Consider the following 22,847-nt stretch of genomic DNA (forward strand, 5'->3'; position numbering starts at 1 on the left):
TGAGGAAAATCTCTGCAATTTAGTGTACTTTCCCTGGAATGATTCAGCAGTTTGACATAGAATTTCCCCTCCTCTGCTCCCCAGGGGCTGGTGAAAATGGAAAGCCAGAGATATGAGTGTGGTAACTCCTGCTGCTGCATTTCAGCTTCAGCTGAATACGAAAGGCCCCGCTGAGTTTTCCAAACAACATCATTTCCTCTGGAATTCCCCGTTGCTACAACACATCTTTCCTGCTTCATTTGTATTCCACGTGTCTCAACAGAATTCTTCAAAGGCGGAGCTTCGCTGAGAAAAGAAAGAGGCGCTGCAGCCCTAGGGCTGGGGTCACCTGTGGGATCACATGGCAGGATGCCCTGCTCCGACCTCACAGGAGGGCTGCTGGCTGTGCACCAGCTGCTTGTTTCCTTGAGCTGAACTCTGGAAATGGTCTTTGCTATAACCTCAGCAGTGTCAATCCAGCAGGCTGGAGAGGGCTGTGAGGGGTTCACATACAGACAAACCCAGCAGCCTCAATATCCTACACAGCTGTAAAAAACCAACCATTGCACACAATGGTCTCAGTAACAGAGAGAAGATTAACAGCATCCTGAAATGGCTCTCAAAAAGGAAGTGGGTTTCACCCATAGTCTTCCTTTCCTCCAGATTCATGGGCTTCTAAGTAGAGCAGATAGCAGCTCTATGGGTTGAGATTTGCAAATATCCTAGCACTTTCCCTGCTAAGGAACGAGGACATGGCTGCATCCCTTTGGCAACAGACAATCATGGATCTTCACACCTGGGCTCTGCAATGAAACTCGATCAAGACCTTGGGGCTTACTCACAGCTAAGCAGAATTGGCTCAGCTTGCAAGGGAGCAGCTAATTTATAAGAGCACTTAAAACCATGGGAATAGAACAGGCAGGTTGGGGTAAAACCCTTGAGTTCTTACCTGTGTGAGGGCAAGTAACCTTTCCTCAGTCTTCAGAACAATCCACACAAGATACTGTCCATCAAGGGAAAGGTTGTGCTGGGGGATCTCGCTGGGTCTCAGACAGGCCTCGCTGCCACTGCATACAAAAACAAGAGCTCAGCCAGAGGGGCAGCTTCCCATGGGTCCTCAGCCCATCACCTGCCTGGCACCCCCTGCTTGGCACCACAGCCTCACAGGAAGAAAACAGGGTGCCCTGCAAGAACCCAGCTGTATTTGCCATGTTTGGGCAGCCACAGCATGCAGATGATCTTTATCATGTCCTTTTGCCAGCTATTCTTCTGTGCTGTTTCTTTTCCTTCTTCCTATATTTGCTGACCAAATGACACTTTTATTTTGTTGTTTCCTTCTCCCCTTCCCTCATTGCTCCTGCTGAATTCCTTTTTAGGCCTGGGCAGAGTCACCCAAGCACACTTGCACGAATGCACAATTTTACAAGTGTCACATATTCTGTCTGAGTGGAATAAAAAGCAGCTACATACCAAGACAACTGCATCTATGCATGAGCTTTCATTGAGGTTGTAACAGTATTCAGAGAGTAAAATTCAAGTAGTTAAGGCTGGCACCTGTGCTCTTCTCATTTCCACTTTCTTCACTACCTCATGACTAATACAGTCATGTGCTGCTCTTGCTTGGCTGGTTTGCTTTTTGAAGGAATTCAGCATTTACATAATACATTTTTCCTGTATTTGACTTTTCTTAATATACTTAAATATTTATATTTTCTTTATAAATTTAAATTACATAATTTTTGCCTCCAATTGCATGCAAGTTTTCAATATTTCATCAATACATTACTCTAAAGCTTTACCATTTCAAAACCAGCAGTTAAAGGGATGGATCCTAACCACTTCTCCCCTGTGTCAGACTACGGCCAATGTGTACCCATACACTGTTTCCCTCCTTTGGAAGCTGGCTGGGGGAAGAGCCCACCTGATGAACGGTTCATGGGATAATCAAGGGTTTATAAGTGTAATTAATAAAAGGATCAGAGAAGCTGTAGGCTTGGATGGAAGCAATCAAATAACCCCAAAGGACTGAAAACTATTAGGGAATGAGTACAGTGGAGCTGTCAAGTAGCAATGAAACCATGGACATGGAGAATCAAACACCACACCTACAATACAAAAAGAAATCACAAGAAAGCTTTTAGGCTTTAATGGCACCCACAGACTTTGAATTCACATTGGGCCAAAAGGTCCCAGATGTGCTGCTCTTCAGATCGTGGGGAAAAACACATCCATGTTCCCAAAGTTGGGCAGGAATTTAATGATCTGCTACACGTTCTTCCTGTGATATGAACACTAATGCAGGAAATGTAGAAACAACCAGGCAAGCTACAAGCCCAATAAAGCAGCAATAAGAACCAAGGACACAACAAGAGAAGTCCCCAGAGCACCATGCTGACAGAAAGGCTGGAGTAATTGAAGTATTATGGACCTTGCTAAAAAAGGCTTAATGAGAGGAAAGAAATTGTTCAATAAAGCAGAAAACTGTGCAGGTCCAACAGGAGTCCAGTGGAGAAATACATGCCTGCCTCAGGTAAGCCCCTAAGCCTGCTACTAAGGATTTAGAAAAAGGCAGTACTACAATGCAAAAAGGCTCTGATTCTGAGAGCACAGAAGATCAAAGAGGCAGTGGGCAAGCCTAAACTCAGCAAGAATCCCGAGCATCGCTGTGCTATCAGGAAGCGGGGATTGTGCTCAGAACTGAAGAACAGAGACATAAAAAAAATGCAGATAAAAAGTCCTTCAGACATACCTTTTGTATATTTTAAGGCCCCATTCATAAATTAAAAGACATTGGCTGAAGCTGAAATGGTTACTGTCAGTAAGTGTGGAAAGGTGAGAACACAAAGAGGCATGACAGCAGTGGGCGTAGGTGACGAGCAGTCCTGCTTCCTTGAAGACATCACTTCTGTACTCCAGGCTGGGGAGAAATGTCATTTCCAGATGACTCAGATGCTGTTTTAGTGCAGTATCATCTGTGTTAGCAGAGGAATCAAACAGGGGAATCTGGGCTGTCACATACTGTATCAGTTTTTCCTCCAGATCTTTCCTCCAGAAGTTTGGACTCCAGGTGGAAACAGACTCCATTTCTTGGCTGTTGCCAAGCCACTCTGCTTCCTTCTGCTTCTCCCACTTCAGTGATTCCCCCACTGACTGCAAGGGCTCCAGGAACATCCTACCACTTCCACTGAGAGCTTCTTCCACCACAGTCCACATTCGTTCAGCCAGTAGCGCATAAAGTGATTCAGACTTTCGCACACCATCATTTCCAGAATGCTTCAGATTATAAATATGATCACAAGCTTCCAAAAATTTTCCTTGCTCAATGCATCTGCAGATGGTTTCCTCTGCAACAGAAAAGGAACACAACTTGCTATTTGTTCACTTGTCTATAGGACTCATTGCTTTAATATCCAAGTTATCAAGTGTGTAGTTTATACATATGTAGTTAAGATAAACTCATTTAAGGTCTAGCATTAGCACCTCTCAGTTTCCTCAAGACAAGCACTTTTTTCCCATCTTTCTTTCTTTCATCCTTCCTCCTCCAGGCTAACCAAGCCTGCAGACTATTCTGCAGTTTTCAGAGAAATCATCCCAGAGACCTTCTCATGTGGGCTATGCAAGTTCATTAAAGACAATCTTTCCTTAAGGAATGCACCTTCTGTCCAGAAGAAAAACATTAGAGAAAGGATATCTTCTGAACAAGTCAACAGTTGAAAGTCAAGCCTAGGAGGAATCCTCTGTCTCCTCTACAGAAAACTTTGGCAGGACCAAAGTGCTGCAAGCTCCCTTGGAAGGTCCCTCCCACCTGCTCAAGCCTGACATAGCTACACAGAGGGTGTCACTCCTGCCAGTGAGCTCTTGCCTTAGGCTGAAACTGCTCACTGCAGTCCAGGGCCCTCTCTTTATCAGAGTGTTTTAACTAGATCAAATGATTAGGCATGCTATTTTGCCCAAAAGTGAAACTTAGAAGGGGATTCCCATAACTGCCCATGACCTCCGCATCTGCACGAAGCTGTGGTGACTGAGCCACTGCCCTAATCACCAGACACATCATCATCAAGGCATTATGGAATCTTAAAAGTTCAGAAGTTGGAAGGAGAAGTTTTTCACTGCTGCTTGTTTCTAAAATGTCTTACCCATCACATCCAGCCCACCGAAAAGAGTTAAATGTAAGCTCACAACAGTTGCACAGAACTGCAGGTTTTTTACAGTGCATTTTACAGATGACGAAATTGAGCAACGAAGAGTTGAAAGTTGTCCAAAGGTGCCTGGAGCAGAGTCCAGAGTAAAAATCAAACTTGATGAAATGCAGGGAATTTTAGACAAAGTCAGAAGCAGTGGGACTCTGAAATAATTCAGGATACAGCTGTGGGTGTAGAGCGAAGCATGAAAAAGCATGAGCTTCCATTACCTTTCACCTGAATCCTAACTTGCCTCTCTGAAAAAATCTCATGTGTGTAGTAAGAATTAAACCAAACAGGACTAGAAGGAGGAACATGAAAGGAACTGGAGAAGGGTTGATGCAAGGATCTTCAACAAAGCAATGGGCAAACTGTTCAGGAGCGGTCTACAAGCTGCGCTCGTCCTGCCTTGATACATGCAACACATAGGAAATGCTTAATTGGCACAACTAGCCCATGTATAACCCATCTGCCCCTCCCATCTGTGCAAGAGCAGCACAGTCACACCAACAGGGTGTCACTCACACATACATCATCTTTCTCACAACACATATCAGGAGTCTTTGCAGGGAAAATGAGAACAGTAAAGAGAAACACTTCTGAGGCAAAATGAATACACAGCTCTCCAGAGGAGCAAGAGTACAGTTCAGAAAGATCAAGAATTCAGGTGAAGGATGGGGAGGAGGAGAGTGTAAAGCACCTAATCCAGAAGCTGATAAAAACAAGAGCCTGCAGGGCTGAGTGAGGCAGGCAAGATCTAGGCCTGGACCCAAAGAAAATTTCAAGGTTACCTGCAGGTGTTCCTCTCTCTGCTCCCTTCCTACTGGTTTGCTTCTTTAGCAAACTCCCTGCCACATCCTCACCGCCAGCCTTCTTCATTGTCTCCTTCCCACCAACCACAGTCTTTAGCAATTTGCCTGCCAAGGTTTTCAATGTCCCTTTCCTCTTTGCCTCCTGCTTCTTTCTCTCCTCATGTGTGGCCTTGGGCAGTATTCTTGCATTTTCCTCAGCCATTTTCTCCCCCTTGTTGCCTCCTCCTGTGAAGGCTGCCCAGGAATGCTTTGTCTTCCTCATGATCCAAGCAGATTCAGAGGCTTTCTGTCCAACTGGGAATACTATCAGAAGAAACCATCAGAAACACTTCTATGCAAGGTGATCTTAGCATCTGTTTCGCAGAAAAGTTCTCTCGTCTTCTGATTTTTTTTTTCCTGTGCAGCTACAGTCTTCAGCTGCCTTTGAAGAAGTCTAACCTGGTTCCTGTCTGTGCCAAGTGAGGACATTTTTATAGCCTGCCAGCCCTCTTATGTAATCTCTCTCTCTTCCAGGAAAATAATGTCAAAAACCTCATACATAATCTAACCACAAGCACTAGGGGAAAGCCAGCGGAATTTTTGGCATTTTCTAAATGACTAAAACATCCCTGCACTGCCAGTTGTTTTAATGACAATCCTATCAGTGTAAGGGAGTTGATTATTAATAGTTTCTATGAAGAACACATCCTTTTCCACCCACTCCACGTGCCCAGGCTGCACCTGAGCTTTTCTTCGGCAGAGAGATTGCATTTGGATTTGGAGCCAATTTTTTCCCCACCTCCCAGCAAGCCTCGTGGTAGCCAACAGGGACATAAAGCCCCAGAGAAAGGGCATTGGTTTCCACGTTTTAACAGCACCATTCAGAGGAGATAAGAGTGATCTCAGCCTTCTGGAATGTGCGATATTCCAGCAACTATTATAAATTGTTTTATATTTTTATACACACACATAGATATAAATGGCATAACGCTGCAGCAATCCACCATCAGTGTGTGTGTTTCCATATGTGTAACGCACACATACAGATCTGTTCACCAGCCAATGCCCACAGTGAAGAAAAAGGAGATGTATGTCTGCTCAGCTGCTAAAGTGTCTGACCATAAACCACAGGACAAATTCCTACATGGAAAGTATCCTTGAACTCATGTTTAAAATAGATTTTATAAAGCCTCTGCACTGCAGAGAAAAGCAGTACACTCGGAGAGAAGTTGAAATGCTGTCTTTACCACTCTTTCCTTACTAGAGAGTTGCAAACTGAGTTGAATTCTCCATTCCACTATTATAAAAATTAAATTGAGAACTTGAGGACTTTGATCAGCTGAGAACAGTTTGTGTTAGTCATTACAAGCTGTAATTATTCAAAACCATATACTATGCAAAAATTATTTTCAGGGTATGAATTTAAAGGATAATTTTTCCACACAGCATCTAGATTATTCCAAACATGTGATATCATATTTCTGGATTTAATGCCCGCAGTAATCTTCCAAAATTTTCTACATTTTCATGACAGTAAAATTCCACTAGTTTCCTACTTGGAAACCAAGTAAATGTTATGTTGTTCTGGCTCTTTTACTCAGTGCTTAATTCCACCAGCATGTTATCACAGAGCCATTTGATTCATTAGTAACAATAGGCAAGAGGACATAAATACATTTCATTTGGAAGGACAAACAGAAATTCCAGCAGTGGTCATACATTTGAGCTGCTGCCAGTAGGAAATACTGAGGTTGCAAAACTCAGTGTTTTCCCAGGTTGTGAAAAAAGTTAAAAATCGAGAGACTTTACACACATTCCATGTTTACCTTAATTTTTAATCGGCTGAAATTAAAAGGTTTTGTTTAGAATATTATAGCTGCATAGTATATGAATACAAGACGGAGTGAGGGGGTCAGTACTGCAGAGATGCATTCCAGTCATGCTGAAACCCTTCGGCAATGTTTTCCCATGAAAATTCCGACACAATGTGTTTATGTTTCACTTCATCAGCGTTTTTCCAACCAGCCTGGCTCTAACAAAAAGCATTTCCCTAGACTTCTCTGTGGAAGGAAATTGGATGTCAAAGTGTCAGCCCTGAAGGCAAGATTCTCTGCAGTATACAGATTTTGAACACACAACAGTTGCAGATCGTGCCCTAAACTGTGGCAACATGATGTGTGGGAATTGCTGTGCTTTCCCAGAAAGCATCTTTCAAGGGAATACAATATGAGCCTGAGGAAAGCAAGGAGTGAATGCACAGAGATGGATAGACTTCCCGAGGCTAGGAGCATCTCTTACTCCACTTACCACCGGATCCACTCAGTCAAGGCTTTGGCAGACATTTCATAAGATGAGAGTGACCTCAGGTCACAGCCCACCCGAGCACTGCAGCACCAACAACCCAGAGGGCTGCTCTGTCCTACCTTCCCCTCTCTCACAAACCAGGACAACCAGTGTGTGAAGGCAAAGCAGGCCATTGCCTTGCGGAGCAGACAGCTGTGAGCACCCTTCGAAGGGACAGCAGGATGGGGATGGTCATTCTGACTGAGGGTGCTGAGCCCATCAGCAGCAGGAGATGATTCCCCATCCCCCTGGCTACAGCGGGAGTGGCAATCCATGGTCAGCCTCTCTGCATCCCCCTGCCCACAACTACTTTGGGTTGAAGGATGGTGTCACTGAGGGGAATGCACTGTACCAGGAGAGGACATGCCACAAAGGAGCTGCCCAAAGGCCACCAAGCAGTCTGCTTTCCTGGGTCCATGTGCCTTAATAGCTCATGCACGGTGCACAGGTTTCTCCCATCTGTCTGTAGTGCTATTTTACTGCTCAGACTGAAGTTCTGCAGCTAAAACATGGGGGCCATTTGAATTTCTAGCAAAATCTTCCTCCACAGTGCTTCCATGAAGGGTGTTATGCCTAAACAAGCAAAACTCCCAGGATAGCTTTGTCTTTACAGCAGAGGAGCTGAAAAGTGTCAAGATCAAACTAGAACAAAGGACTTTCACAAAGAGTTAGCATAATGCAAAGAGATTGTTTGCTTTCCAAACCTGTTGTTCCGGGCAGGGAAATCGAGGCACTGCCACATTTTATCTGCCCCTTCCATGGGCTCTTGACCTGCCCACACAAGGAGAGACGTTTCACGGAAAGAAGGGCAGTAGGAAACCACTAGGACAAAGGACCAAGAACAAGCACAGTTCTGCTTCTGAACAAATTCCTTTGTCAGGTGTACCAAATTACTTCCTTCTTCCTCAAAAGCCACTTCTTGGAAGCCTGCCCCCTCCTTCTTACTGGTGTTTCAATGCCTCTATTTATCCACAGTGCGATGTTCTCTAGCTGGGTCGCTCTTCTCCCTGCCCTGACCCTTGCTCTGGTCAGTGTGAAAGAAAAGCAATTTGTCTCCCAGGGACATCCCCAGCATTCAGGACTTTCCCTCACTGCCTGGAGCTTCTGGGAAAGCCCACAGCCTCTCTACGTCACTATGACTCTCTTTTCCTATCTCAGAAAAACTGTATCGCCTTTGTCTTTGGGATCTTTCATTAAACAAGTGAATATACTGGATAATTTTTTATATTGTTTCTCTGTTGACTTAACTCTTTATCTTGCTGTTTCCCATTTCTTTTGCCTAGATAGATAAAATCTCTTCATAATAAGTGGACTGTGCGCCTGACTTGGACAATAGCTGTTTGGTCTGGATGCTAATCGGATGAAGTCAGACTATTAGCACTACAAATTAAATGACTTTGCAAGAGTCCAATTATTAATATTCCAATTCCAGCAATGCAGTGATGCCCCTGCTTGCTTTGCAGGGACGCTGCATGAACGCAGTCAGGCATATACAATGGAAACTTTGCGCTCAGTAGCATCTGTTATAGGAAATACACTTGGCCCTAACAGGCAGGTGGATCTGCAGTATCTGGAGAGAGAGGTTTTTCATCTCCTCTGTTTCCAGAAGATGCTAGTACTCTCCACCACTTTGAACCAAAGGCATGAAAGACAGCAGAAAGGAATATAATTCTGAAGATAAAACATGTAGAGTATGGCACAGAAAGATTTTGGTTCCCTAGTATATAAATCCATGCAGAACCACTCTGTGAAGCTAAGCTGTAGTCTGACAATGTGTTCCCCCACCCACACACAGCATCTTAGATTTCATCAGCAATCAAAGAACAGCCAGTCTCCATTCCAAGCAAGGTAGGCTTTTTGGAGAGAGAGAAAACAAAACAACAAAGAAACAAAACAAAAACACCTTCCCCTCTAGTTTGACATTGCAGCTGGCATTGCCATAATGGTCATATGCAAGAGGTGACTTTGTCAGTTGTGGACAATCAGCTATTATCCAGTGAAAGCATACATTTATTATTTTTTCCTAAGGATAACCCCCCTTCCTAAAGAAACAAGACAATGTAGCCACAGGTTGCAGGTATCTCTCTATTCATCTGATCCCCTCCCTGAAGGCACTTCAGTGGATTTTAAGTCAGTTTTAACTAATTTTAAAGCCAGTTTTAACCAAACTGACAGAAGGTGACTGACAAAAATAGTACATCCTTACACACATCATGGACATACATAGCTGAGGAGAGAGGGTAGACCTTCATTGCTCCTGCTGAGGAACAGAACATGGAATGAACTCAGCCTTTATTACTCATCAGAATCCACCTGGCAGCTCAATCTGAAAGTACACAAACCTGGTTTCCCTGACTCTGTTGCTCACCAAATCTGCTGTTTACTCTCCAGCTAAGCCATGTGTGTGCAAGAGCAAACAAAGCAGCACAAATATTTAATACAGGCAGCTTTTCCTACAGCAACAGATGAAATGAAGTTGCTTCCCTGTTGTGGCTCCTGGCACCAGGCTGCACCCCCTCTCCTCCCTGAGATTTGTGCTACCCCAAACAGGCCACAGAGCTGGATCTAATTTGGAGCTGCCCTTCAGACACAGCTGAAGCAAAAAAGAAAGAAGGAATCTTGTTCCTTTCTCTTCTCAAGTGTGTTCACTTGAGTAGCTCTTCTCTCCTCAGCCACTGATTTTTATTCCATTTTGCAGAAGTTAATCTAAGACTTCTGTCCTCCTCTGGATTTGTCTGAAACTGGAGGAATTCAGTGTATGAGGGGAGGACAGAAAGATGGATTGACAGAGAGGCTGCATGGTCCCAGCAGTTCCAGCAACCACATTAAAGTCCAAAGGACAAGAATTTAATACTGTCACCTTCCCCTGCCCTGAACACCGAAACATGCTTGGGTGTGATATAAAATTTTGCGCTGCCTCTGTTTTCCTTCTGATTGTGAGAACTCCATTCTGAAATGACCTCAATTTTCATTTAATTAGTAACCTACTTTGCTGTTCCTTTAGAACATTTTTAGCTAATTCCTGTGGGTTTTGCCCAATTCTATTTTTTTGTTTTCAGCATTGCTTTAAGGAAGCCCCTTTTCACAACAACAATAGTAGTAATAATAAATAAATAAATAAATCACAAAATCCCCAAGATTTTAAAGATAAACTGTAGAGAGCAAAGCAATAGGGATCTTTGAAGTGCCCCTAAAAATCCCTGCATTGAGGACATCGTCATCCACATAGTAAGAGAAGAATAAAGCAAAACTTCCTGCAGTGGCAACTAGGTTTCAGTGAAGAATCTGGCATCAAGCTTGTAATTCCCACTCTCTCGTTTTGTCCCACAGGCCTCCAGCAAGGACTGGATGCTGTATTAATTGCAACTTCTGTTTTCCTTCAGCATCAGTGGAAGAGGGAGAAAAATTTATCCACCAGACAGAGTACGTACACAATACAGATTGGCTTAAAAAAAGCTTCTCCAGAACACAGAAACGGGCAGTGAGGTTCGATCAAATGCTGAGGTAATAGAATGTTTCAAAGCAAATTCGTTAGTTTTCACGTATGTTATGGACCTGAGGCCGTGTTTGGAGATAGGTTATATTTATCGGTGGGGAGGCGCAGCAAGAGCTGCCAGTAGGAGGAGCGGGAGCCCCTTCAGCTCTGCCGGGAGGCCAAGAGCTGGGATTGCATTATTGGTGAGGAGGGGCTGGGGCTGCAGCCCTCAGCATGGCACTGGCTCCTGAAGAGGGAGAGGAGGGGTCCGCAGACCCAGGGGGGAGAGAGGATGAAGCCGACAGGCTTGTCCCATGCACCCTGGTTTGGTAAAAGCCTGCCGATGCTTGCAGCAGTGTGGACCGGGCACAACGTCGAGATTCTGTGAAGATTTGAAGGCTGTTTTCCAATTTCTCCATAGACAACAAGTTATCAGGGAAAGCAGCCAGCATGGAAAGCATGAGGGCTGTGAAGTGAGGCAGGCTGATGAAATCTGTGTTTGCCCAGGGCCTCCCGAGTCCTGCGTGGGCAGCAGCTGAAGAAGGGATACCTCCTGACCTTGTTCCCCCTTCCATGTATAACTCCATGTGTAAACAATGTAGGCAGTATATACCCCCTGCCAAACTGCAGAGTATGCTCTGCCACAAAAGGGGTTGAAGGACAGGCAACCTGGCCTCTCTGCCTCAAAAGGGATCAGAAAAACATGAAGACAAAACATCCCAAAGGCAGTTCTTTGCACCTTATCTCCTATCACTCAGGATCCACCCTTGTCACTTCAGCACTCAAAAAGCTCAACTCCTGAACAGCAGCTGAGGGCAGTGCTTCTGCCACAGAAAACATCACAGTGCTGCAGGGCTGCCACTCTGGTCATGTCCCTACAAGAACAGCCACCCAACAGCTTGGTTTCTAATACTACAAGCTCTCTGAAGAGTTATCCAAGGAAGAATCGAAGAGTTGGTTTGCCAGAGGACATCTACAACTTCGATACTGCTTGCTCTCCTAAAGATGGAGAGACCTTTTTAAAAAAATATATTATGGATATTGTTTGCTAGTGTGGTGAAGAATGCATTACCTCAACCACTACCATGTCTCATTTCAAGATGCTCCATGATTTTATCCAGATGGGCTTTTTTTGGAAAGCTTGTATTATGAATGTTCCATCTCCAGTTGGAGAGACAAGCCTAAAATTTTATTTGAGTCTCTTAATCTTGGCTTAGATTGACAGGATTCCTCTGTGCATTTTTACATTGATTCTTTCCAGCAGTAAAAACTTTAAGTTCAACTTTGCAGAAAACTTCCTACGCACATCTGTACCCACAACCCTACACAGAGCAGCATATGCAGAGATTTGGGACTGAAAATCCACATGACAACATTTGCATGTTTTTTCTGTTGCCTCGAGAGGCCAGTGATTGTGTAAATTCCAGTCTCCAGTGTTTCACTTCCACTGTACTCCACTGGCACATCTGCCAGACACCATCTGGAGGCTAAAAGTCATAACTACAAATTGGCTGCTGGGACATGCCGAGACCTCTCTGGCAGGAGCCAGGAATGTTTAAATATTAAAAAAATATCAAAGCTCAACCATTTCTCCACTTAAAATTCACCACAGGTATCTCTGGCTACAGTTTAAGGCAGGAATTCCACATGCACCTGAAACGGCAGCTACTGGATGGGGCATATTGATATATGAATATAGATAAATAAATATTCAAATATTAACATATCAATATATTAATATATAATGTAGTAATAGATTGATTCATTAATATAATCATAAATAAACAACACAACTCGAGGCCCTTATCTTCATTGCTGAATATGTTATCTAGGAGAAGAGGTAGGAGAAAAGGGATAAGCTTTGTATAGACACCTAATCTTCAGAAATGCTCAGCACCAAGCATCTCCTGTTGCCTCTTCTGGATAATCTGAGGAAGCTGATTCAGCCACTAGCCCTGGTAAAGCTCAGGATATCCAAGAGGATGTCAAATCACACTGTTAAAAGGCCAGTTTTAAAAGATTATTGCAATCTCTAAACACTGGAGCTAGATAGCTACAGTGAGGGACTTGCTACAGCAAGAGGAACTCAAAGGCACCTACGAGAGAGCTAATCATCCTCTGAAACTGTTTCAGAAAAACACCCGGGGAGGAACTCTGCATGAGCACAGAGAAGCATTAAATTTTTATCAGCATCAGTTCAGGCTGAATAGAGCAGGCCTACCAAATACATGGTGATAAAACATTTACACTGCTTCACTGTGTTTTCCTCCAAAATCAGAAAAGCATTTAGAAGACACATGGCACTAGAAAAGTCATCACTGCTACATGATGTGGAAACTCCCTGAGAGTCTTCAACAGTTTCTGACCCATTCTTGTCTTACAGGAATGAAAGAAATATGAAGAAAGCAAGAGGCGGGCAAAAGGTTGGGGAGGGAGGTATCGGGAACAGGCAAGGTAAAGGAAAAGGAAGAGTATTTGTAATGCATTCATCTGCTGCCAGGATCAGGATGTATCTTATCTTTCCATTGCCTCCCACTTCTCAGCAAAGTGGGGGGAGTGCTATATAAAGATTCAGAGACACTAACCCAGCTCCTGAGAGCTGCACAGCACCAGCTGCCAGCACATTGGCAGAGTTCCTCTGCCGCCTCCATCGCAACCGCTCTGCCACCATTCATCGCTCACAGCAAGTTTTTCCCTGCAAAGAAGAAAGATGTGGTCCTCAAGAAACCAAAATTAGGTAATTTTTAAGGATGTCTCTAAATTACCAAGCAAATTAAAAAAGGAATCACTATTTTTTTCCCGTCCTGAACAAGCATGTTATCTGTATTGTTATGAACTTAGATCTCCAGCACATGTTACTTACCGGCTGCCAAGAGTCAAGACTCTTGAAAATTAATAAGAAGGGGCATTAAGACCACATTAAGGATTTAAGTAAGTGACTATTTCCTTTAGTTTCAAAGAGAATATTCAGCCCCTGAACTGTACACATCTGTTTAGTGAGCAGGAAATAGTGGTGCACAGCGGTGTTTGTATGCTCCATGACTACATGACAACAAATGCCTTGGAATCAACACCATCTGAAAATCACACAGACTGCAGACCAAGTTCATACAGCTGATCTTGACACACCATAGAATCACTGGATTTTAAGGCAGCTGCCTTGGAGCTTGTTTGTTTAAATGACTGAGTCATTAATGGTATTTTCTGCATAAGATTTTAAAGTGGAGCTTCTAAGCCAAGTAATGGTTAAATGTTCACTGAGGTCTCCTTGGCTGTTACCACACTCTTCACAGTTCAGTATAGCTTATGTGGGCAAAATGGGTCAAATGGCAACAAAAATGTAAGCTGTCATGCTCAAAACCTGTTTTACATCAGAAAAAATATGACTGCACTGATTTTTTTGATGAGGATAAGAAGATGAACTGGGCACTCCCCAGGCCTGATTCCCACTAACCTCACCCTGCGTAACCATTTAGGTTTACACAAAGGGAAGGCCAGAGAGCTGTGAAATACCTGCTGGATAAAAATGTCTATGGATCCCACTTTGTGCAAGTGGGACTTGAGTCCTTCATATCAGCAACTGCCTTCCCCCATCTTTTGCATGTGTAAACTGAGAAAAAGCATATTAACATTTTCTTTCCTCTTCCTTCCCAGTCTCAGGGGGGTCATCACATCCAGATAAACCAGGAACTCCAGGCTGGACTGTCATTTTACATAAAATATACAACACAACAAACCTTCCGTGGTACAATTAGTTCCAAGAAGAAGCAGATACATCTTGTGATTATTAATTTATTCTAATTTTTGAAGGGAAGAGATGAGGAGAGGTATTGATATGTATGGCAGGTACTGACTGATATTTAAAACCTTTGGCATTACCATATGTGCCTGGAAATAACTGCCAGTGCTATTAGTTGCTGTCACTGATGACAGCATGTAAATGACTATCTAATCTGCATATACAATTAAATAATTAGATGCCATATGTAAGGGCAGTTATTTATAGGTCTGCAAACAGAGAAAAAGTTTAAATCCCTTCTTTATAATGTATGTTCTCAAGAATCAGATCCTCTTGACCATAGATACAGATCTTCGTTACTGAGTGCCCTACTGTAGGTTAAAAAAAATAAACTGAAAAATCACAATTAATATCTCATAGTATTGATTTTTCCCCTGTGATACACCACATATAGCCTGCTGGCAGGATGTTATAGCTGCTGTCCACAAAATGCCTGGCAACTTTTGGAGCTCACTATGAACAAAACAAGCCAGGACAAAACCCGTCCCGCTGAAGGTCCATCCACTGCATTCAATGAAGGCTTGATCTATTCTTACGAACAGCTGACCTAGATTCTCTGCCTGAATGAGAGCATTTCCCAGCATCAAGGCTTCTCAGAGAGTCAGAAATTCATATATCCCTTATCATGAGAGACGGGGGAAAAAAGCAGGAGGATATAATCTTAAGAGAAAGCGATGGCGTGCATTTGTCATAAAAACTTTATCCGTATCCCCACAAAGCACTCCCCCGACACACTTCTGCTCTCATTTCGGAGTCTGGAAAGGATTGCAGCTCTCCTTTCAGCACACACAGCAGGCCAGGCAGCCCTGGCTCCATGGAGAGGCTGAGCTGTGCCAAAGCTGTGGGGGACACGGCCGCACAGCGGGGTGGCCAGCTTGCTGCTCCGGAGCCACCCACAGCTTTCCGGCAGCTCGGAGGCAGCTCCTGCCCCTGGGCTGCCGGCAGCAAGGCTGTGCTGGATCAAGGACTGCTGGTTCCCATCATGCCAGGAGGAAATGAGCCAGAGAGGTCTGCTGAGCCCCACACTGCCAGGTTGTGGTGGGATCCAGCTGCAAACACAGTGCACATCCATTGCCCCTGGGAAGCTGGGAGGCCCCAATGAGGCTATGCTATGTCCTACTGGTGAGCCGTGCAGGACACTTCGCCGTCTGCCAGTTCTCCAAGAGATGGGAAGTGCATCACGTGGCACTCAGTAATGTAAAGATGGTGGTATGTGGCTCAGAAGGACAGAAAGGTAGGTCAGCCCAGGAGCTTTCCTTCCTGCCTCTGCTACTGACGCATTTTGCTCTCAGCTCCCTGAGATCCTATCAGGCCCCTCCATAACCAGTAATACTCACAAGATGAGTGATCTCCAAGGATGATCTCCAGGAAATCCAAGGATGTCCATCACTGTGAGGGATGCCAGCTTGACACTAGCCCTTGAAGGCTGCTCTCCCTGTTGTCATTGGTGCTGAGCAGTTCCAGGTCAAGGCCAGTGACACCTGAGCAGCATCTCCTCAGGCAGGATGAGAAGGAGCTGGCAGGGAGGGGCAACTCTCTCATGTCCCCCAAGGTATAGCTCTTACCCCAGGGCTATGCTGCAGTTCTGGCCACAGGGACAAGGATAGGAACACAAACTGAGTCCCTAGGGTGGGCAGGAGCTGGGCAGTCAAGAGTGGTTTCTGTCAATACCAAAATGTTTTGATCTTCCCCCAGATGAAGACAGAAAGCTAAATTCATACACACAAATTCTGGTCTACTGATCATAGAGATATCCTACCCCTTCTCCAGACATGAACATCCTGGTCTGAGGCTACAGAAGAGGATATCTGGTCATGTGGACCCTCCCTGGCTGTACCATGAACATCCTGGTCTGAGGCTACAGAAGAGGATATCTGGTCATGTGGACCCTCCCTGGCTGTACCACACAAGCATAACCCACACATCCAGCCCACGCAGATGGCAAGAAACTGCTGTGGGCCATGCTGCCAGTGCGCACTGCCCTATTCCATCTCCTCTGAAACCTGCAGAGGGGTCTGCCAAGAAGAGACTATATGTTTAACCACCTCTCAATTCAGATCTGGTTCAGTAAATGCAAACACTTCATCAGGTTTTCTTAACCAACCTTTTTTTTTTTTTTTTTTGCATGTGGGCAACATGCAAACTTGGTCAGTATTATTCCTACCAAAACACTTGCTATGGATGTTATTTTTAGGAAACCATGTGATAGCCTGACTTTTATTTATGAGCACACAGAAAGATCCACTGTATATTTTCCTGTCTGTCTTGTTGAGGGTAGTTTGTTTTTTTAGTTCTTTGGGTAGGTTGCTGAGATCTCAGGCCTCTTTTTAGAAGGCGAAGTCAGACTCAATCAAGAGACCTTGCAGGTCACATTCCTTAGCGGTCAGCAAAGCAAAGCACAGGCAGCAGTGAGCAAATCAAACCAGACATGGGCACAGAGAGACTATGAAAAGGTAAGACAGTGATATAGATAACGAGACAAGGATATGGAGCACAGAAGATGCCAGGTGGCTATAGGAGATGGGAAATCAGGCAGAGTTTGAAGGATGATAGAAAACACAGATATTCACAACTCCTGAAGGGGTAAACCCAAGACTTCAGCAACCAGACAAAAGTCAGCAGAAAAGCCCAGTCCAGAGATTCAAGTTTATTTTCTGAGAGCTCTTTTTAATTCTTTGATACAAACAAAATAAATGGAGGCAATGCAATTCTGTACCAGATTTCATTCAGCAGGTTAGTTAGTGGTCACAACCCCAAAGGATATCCATAAGATAAATGAGTCAGGGTGGATCCCCATGACAGCGGGAGGCCCCTACAGCAAGGATCAAACAGAGACCCTCTGTATAGAGAGAATCCAGTCTTTGCCCAGGGCTCAAGCCAAGCCCAGGCTCTTCAAACTGTGGAGATTTGAATCCTTTCACTAGCTGTACATGGCAAGAGGGAAGAAGTTTACATCTCTGTGGATAGCCCAGACAGCTTTTTTAAGCAGAAAAAAGACACAGGCATAGGCAGTGCCCTTCCTCTCAGGTGAATGCAGACATCTAAAATAGGCCAGTCAACCAGCATACCAGCACTGCCTAATTCTCTCCATCAGCAATAGAAGGAATTCAGAATGAGTAGCTCAGACATAGATATATCTATGTCAGAGCAGTGAACCACAGCCTTAATATCCAGAAATTAATGATAACAAAGAGTGTCAGAAACTAGTCTCCAGGCCTACAGGTCTTCTGACTTTCCACTCACATGAAAAAAAACAGATGTATGTGATCTGTGAGGGCAGAGGGTCAAGTTGTGTGGCTGATGAATCACTTGCAGTGCTGGGTTGCATATCTGGCAATGGAACCAGCAAAAGTTCCTTGCTAGTGCTTGTTATCTCAGCAGGAGGGAAGTTCCACATGGGAATCCTGCTTGCCCACCTCCCCAGGACACCACCACTAGCCCAAAGCTTCTGCACATCTGGGAAATATCCCTGTCTCTTGGCTTAAAAACTGAGCAGGAGCATCAGAATTTGCTGATGAGATGATGAAAGCATGGCAACAGGCTGCTCCTGCCACAGGGAAAGGAAGGGGTTGAGCTGGCTGGGAGAGCCTGCTGCTTGCTGATACCTTTTCTGCCTCTGCCTCTGCCTCTGCCCAGTACCTGCTGGCCCAGAACTAGGGTTCTTTTGGGGCCTCAAGTGCCTCTTTGGCAATCCACCAACACATTGCAGACACTCAAACTCAGAAAAGTTGTTTTCATCTGTCCTTTGTAATTGATCTCAAGCCCTGAAACTCCCATGCCAGGATCCTGCCTCCCTGAGCTATCTGCTACTATCATCTAGGTATCTGCAAAAGGAAACAAGAACTTCAAAAGAAACAACACAGGCAGAGGCAAAGACAACTGGATGAGACCCAGCTCAACTTCCAAACTACAAATAACATTGCTTTCTCCAGCAAGACTATGCTGCCACAGAGCATTAGGTACACAGTGCAGATGGAGCTACACAAACTACATCCTCCACACAGGGCAGGCAACTGCAGATTCTCCTGCAAACAGAAACAGCACAAATGAACAGGGAAAGGGTAGGCCCTCATACGCGTGGCACAGCATGAGAACTCAGCTCTGTGTTTAGGAGGCAGAGAGTAAGAATGATATTCAGGGATGCCCAGGGGTGTTTTAAGAACATGGGACATATCCTGCAATCTTGCACAAACGGCGTGGGTGATACAAGCTGCCTGGAGGGTTAGCCATGTGCAACTGTGTCATCATCTAACAGCAATATGCCACATGATTCTAAGATTGCTCTCAGGAAAACCAGTGGTATGGAATAAATATCATGAAGGCAGCTTCTTATACCCCAAATTTTCCTTTTTTTTCCCATCCTCCATGTAATAAGTAATGGCCAGTCTTCGTGAATGAAGAACCGGGGAAGGTCTTTCCACCTTCCAGCCTGCGCATTGGATTTTTTAGGTGAGACACAGTGTGCGCGGAACTGAGCCCACCCTTTAATCCTAAGGTTCATCTGCCGGGGCCAAGTGAGCTTGGATGGTGGCAGCGAGGTCCTCAGGACGTAGATGGATTGCCTTACGGGCTAACGAGCTCCATCTGCCCAGGGAGTGGCCCCAACTGGGAATACACACAGGTTACTTCTGTTACCTATAACCTGCAACACCTTGCATGTGGTGTTGAACTGAATTTTCTGTAACTATTTTTTTTATCAATTAATGCACAAATAAAGTCTAGTTCATCTGTCACTGACACATGCATTTTCTATCTCATTTTTTAAAACCAACAAGATAATACTGCCTCAAAAAAAGAACTGAAAGCAGCACTTATTCACTGTACTCATTAGCAGGAAAACGGACTTCCAACTATTTCAGTTACCCTCCTGAAATTATGCAGTTAATGGTTGGTGCCAGGTTCCCATTTAGCTCAATAGTCTTTTGTAACACAAAAAACAATAGCATCTTCTTCATTTATTGGGCTTCCCATGGCACGAAGAACTCATGTTACAAATAAAGGGCTACACAATCATGCCTTACTAGCTCAAGGTACACGGGACTTTCACAAGTCCCTTAGAAATGTCAGAATATACAACACCCAGGAAAATTATGAGAGGCCCAAGGAAAACAGTCTGATCTTGGTAACAGAAGAAGTACTAATGAGTGCAGGACAATAGGCACAGGCAGGCAGGCCAACAAAAAGCAGAAGTGTAATGGGAACCAGGTTATCAGCTGAGCTGTAACACGAGAGCTGGTGCAAGTCTGCTCTGTTGCCCACCAGCACCATGCACTGTGTCACTGAAGCTCATGGAGCTGCACAGAAGCTGAGGCTGCTGCAGAGGTTAGAAATGCAACTCCTCTGTTCCTGCTAAACAGATAGAACCAGTCCTCACCTCCTCTCACAAATGTGATGTTCCCCTCCTGCTACGTTTCCTCATGGGAACGTGCATGTGTCATTCCAGTGCAGAGTTGCTGGGAGCACAAATTCAAGGTCACATCAGACTCATTCTTTAAATATCCTTTTTTTTTTTTTTTTTTTACAAGCATGAAATGAAGACTTCGTGTCTTTTTCAGAGAGGGTGATGTTTTATTTAAAATGGCCTGCCAGTGCCATGAATTTTACATGACAGAAGCTCCATCCCACACATCTTTAAACCTTTCCTCGTTAGTCATCAGAGCTCTGATCCTTCATCCAGTAGACATGGCACATCCCACAAGGAGCCCTGGCACAGGGCCTGACTCATGTTTTTCACAGGCCTATTCTTCTCCCTACTGACCACCCCTGAAACACAACCTGCCCTGAAGCATCGCCTTAGAGGAGACTGATCTGCTTCACCAGCTCCTCCCCACAATGTGTCCCACAGAAATCCACCCCACGCAGGCTGTTTGGAGATACACAGATGTGAGCAGAGAGCTGGCAGGTCTAGTAGAGCATCTTATCTGCTGCAAGGCCTCTGGAGGTCACAGATAAGCAAATTCAGGCAAGGGCAATGCTAAGGCCATAGATATACAAGCAAAACAAGACAGGCAGCAGATCAGACATATCTTCCCATGATTTTGGGTCTAGTGCAGTTGACATCTGTGGTGATGAGTGTTCAGAAAGGCCAGCTTTTGCAGTAAAACAAATGTATTCAACTCTCAATTAGCCATGGAAGATTACCGGGCTTGGGGATTAACCAGACACTCCCTCCCCACAGCAACCATGGCTACACAACCACACCACCACACATGGGGAGCACAGGCTTCTGGGCTGTGCCCCACTTTCACCCCAGCAGGTTAAAGCTGTCCCTGCTCAGCACAGAAACTGGTAGGTTTCTTACATGTCTTTCACATGCAGGATACCTGAATAAGTTCTTATCCCCTGACTGACGTATAGGCTGCAATAGCCAGGATCCAGTTTTATCCAGGTTACCCCTCCCCACCTTTTCTTCAATGGCTGAAAGTTGGCGATATTTAAATGAACCAGCCAACACTAAAACAAGAACACACCACGTAGTCTGCAAAAGCTGTCCCAAGCGTTAGGCAGCTGGTGTGCTGACACCGTTGCCTATGTGCTGAGTAATGATATCTCACTATTTCTTTGTGCTCCCTTACCCATCTCTTTCCATCTGTTGTTCTTGGCATCCACTTGGATCATATGCTGCTCAAAGCAGGGCTTTCTGTCAGCACCTAGGAGATAATCTGTGACAGGGCACCGCAAAATCAGTCTGATCAATTCACACAAGGAATTAGTGAACTGGAGTCGACGCTGTACAGGGACATGTGTATGAATGGGTTAAGGATGGTGTATCTGGATGGAAAATGTGACTCAGAAGTGTTACTAACACTATTCTTTCTCGTGTCCATAAACCTAAGTAAGAAATGGGAGACATGGAGTGGGTAGAAAAAGACAGCAGGCTGGCGGGCAAGCATCTCTCAAATACAAATGCACTAAATTACGGGTACACAGATCAGATGCTGAGAAGAGCAGAGCATTTGCAACTCCTACACACATTCCCATTTCTTGCCTTATAGCTATTAACTTCGCATGATTCTCTGTTTTGTTTTCGCCTCATTTTTCACACACATAGCCCAAGACTTGGATCTTATCTTCTTGTATTCCAGCGTCTTCCTGGCATATCATGCGCATGCACAGCTACACCCACAGGTCGAGGCACCTCTTTTCCTGCCTTCTGTACATGATGATAGTGCAACTATGCCAGTCACCAGGACAACAGTCACAGCCTGTCAAACTGATAAGAAGTTGGTTGGTTGGGTTCATGCTCTGAAAGAGAGAAAGACGAGGGCAATAAATGTAATACATGGCAGTGAACTGCAAACGACATTTGGTTTTCCCCTTAGGGAGCCAGAATGAGAACGAACATGAGAGTAACAAAGAAAGAAGAGAGTCTGAAGAAGCTTGCTGTTTAACTTTTAAAGCTGTACATTTAATGGGAAATGGGAAAGATTCAAGGTTTGGAGCTCAGACATGGGGTTCATCTCTGCCCTCCCATGCAAAGGGAACAGTTTTGAACATATATAGTCAAAATTTCTAAAAGTGACCAAAACCAATGGGCTCAGACACCAGAACAGCGGGCAACTAAAAGAAATAAGCATTTACATTACTAGAATTGCCTCTCACTAAAAGCAGCCAGGACTGCTAAAGGACTGGCTCAGGGCAACACCCAGTCTCTTGGCTGGACATGAACATACTGCGGGAGGAGGAAGCTATGTCTTCCTGCAAAACAGCCCCACCAAACAGCACCAAGATGAATTCAGAATCAGGGCATGCCACTCAGGAAAACTATTTTGCCAAGCAGGCATTTGGTAGGTAGGGAAGTCAAGTCGTAAATCTGAACTTTTGAATGCTGCCAAAGTTCAGGGAAGCACAGACATCATATCTCTCATGTTCAGTCTTACAGCTTCAAGGTCTACAGTCTAACCATTTTGCCAGTGCAGAAATAGATATGAAAGGCAGTCGGAAAAGAAAACCAGTGGTAACTGGAATTGAAGTCCATTTTATCATGTTTCCTATAGCTTATAGTAGGAGTAATGGTATAGACAGAATTAATCAAAGCGGTAAGGCCTTCTCAGAATAGAAAGGAACTGTGCATATCCAGGTGAAGTACAAGAATTCTGATAAGACTATCTCTCTAAAACTGATAAGAAATACTGTCCTGTCTTTTTGAGAGATATACTCATGGACACACAGCAGAGCTTCCACCAGAGCAAGACTTGCATTAGATGTGTTCAAACAAAGGTCTGGAAACACAGGTCACACTGGTCAGTCTCTAATCTAATTGGGAACAGGGAAACAAT

General features: G+C 44.5%; 1 protein-coding gene across 4 annotated transcripts in view; it reads right to left on the minus strand.

Annotated features, from left to right (window-relative positions):
* LOC114062330 overlaps nucleotides 1-22,847 on the minus strand; it is a 42,299-nt gene extending 19,452 nt beyond the window's left edge. The window contains exons 1-4 of one of the 4 annotated variants that reach the window (XM_027893617.1): nucleotides 22,735-22,847; nucleotides 4,952-5,275; nucleotides 2,729-3,323; nucleotides 929-1,046 (exon numbers count right to left, since the gene is read on the minus strand). In XM_027893617.1, the coding sequence (XP_027749418.1) occupies nucleotides 929-1,046; nucleotides 2,729-3,323; nucleotides 4,952-5,234 (996 nt within the window). In that variant the 5' untranslated portion in view covers nucleotides 5,235-5,275; nucleotides 22,735-22,847. Of the gene's footprint in view, nucleotides 1-928; nucleotides 1,047-2,728; nucleotides 3,324-4,951; nucleotides 5,276-6,977; nucleotides 6,982-17,566; nucleotides 17,572-21,143; nucleotides 21,770-22,734 lie in introns of those variants that run through there. The other 3 variants (XM_027893619.1, XM_027893615.1, XM_027893618.1) reach the window with 3 other exon arrangements.

The sequence above is a fragment of the Empidonax traillii genome, unplaced genomic scaffold (genome assembly GCF_003031625.1).
Source record: "Empidonax traillii isolate 1590-97213 ecotype Southwest subspecies unplaced genomic scaffold, ASM303162v1 scaffold398:size1781980, whole genome shotgun sequence".
Taxonomy (NCBI): domain Eukaryota; kingdom Metazoa; phylum Chordata; class Aves; order Passeriformes; family Tyrannidae; genus Empidonax; species Empidonax traillii.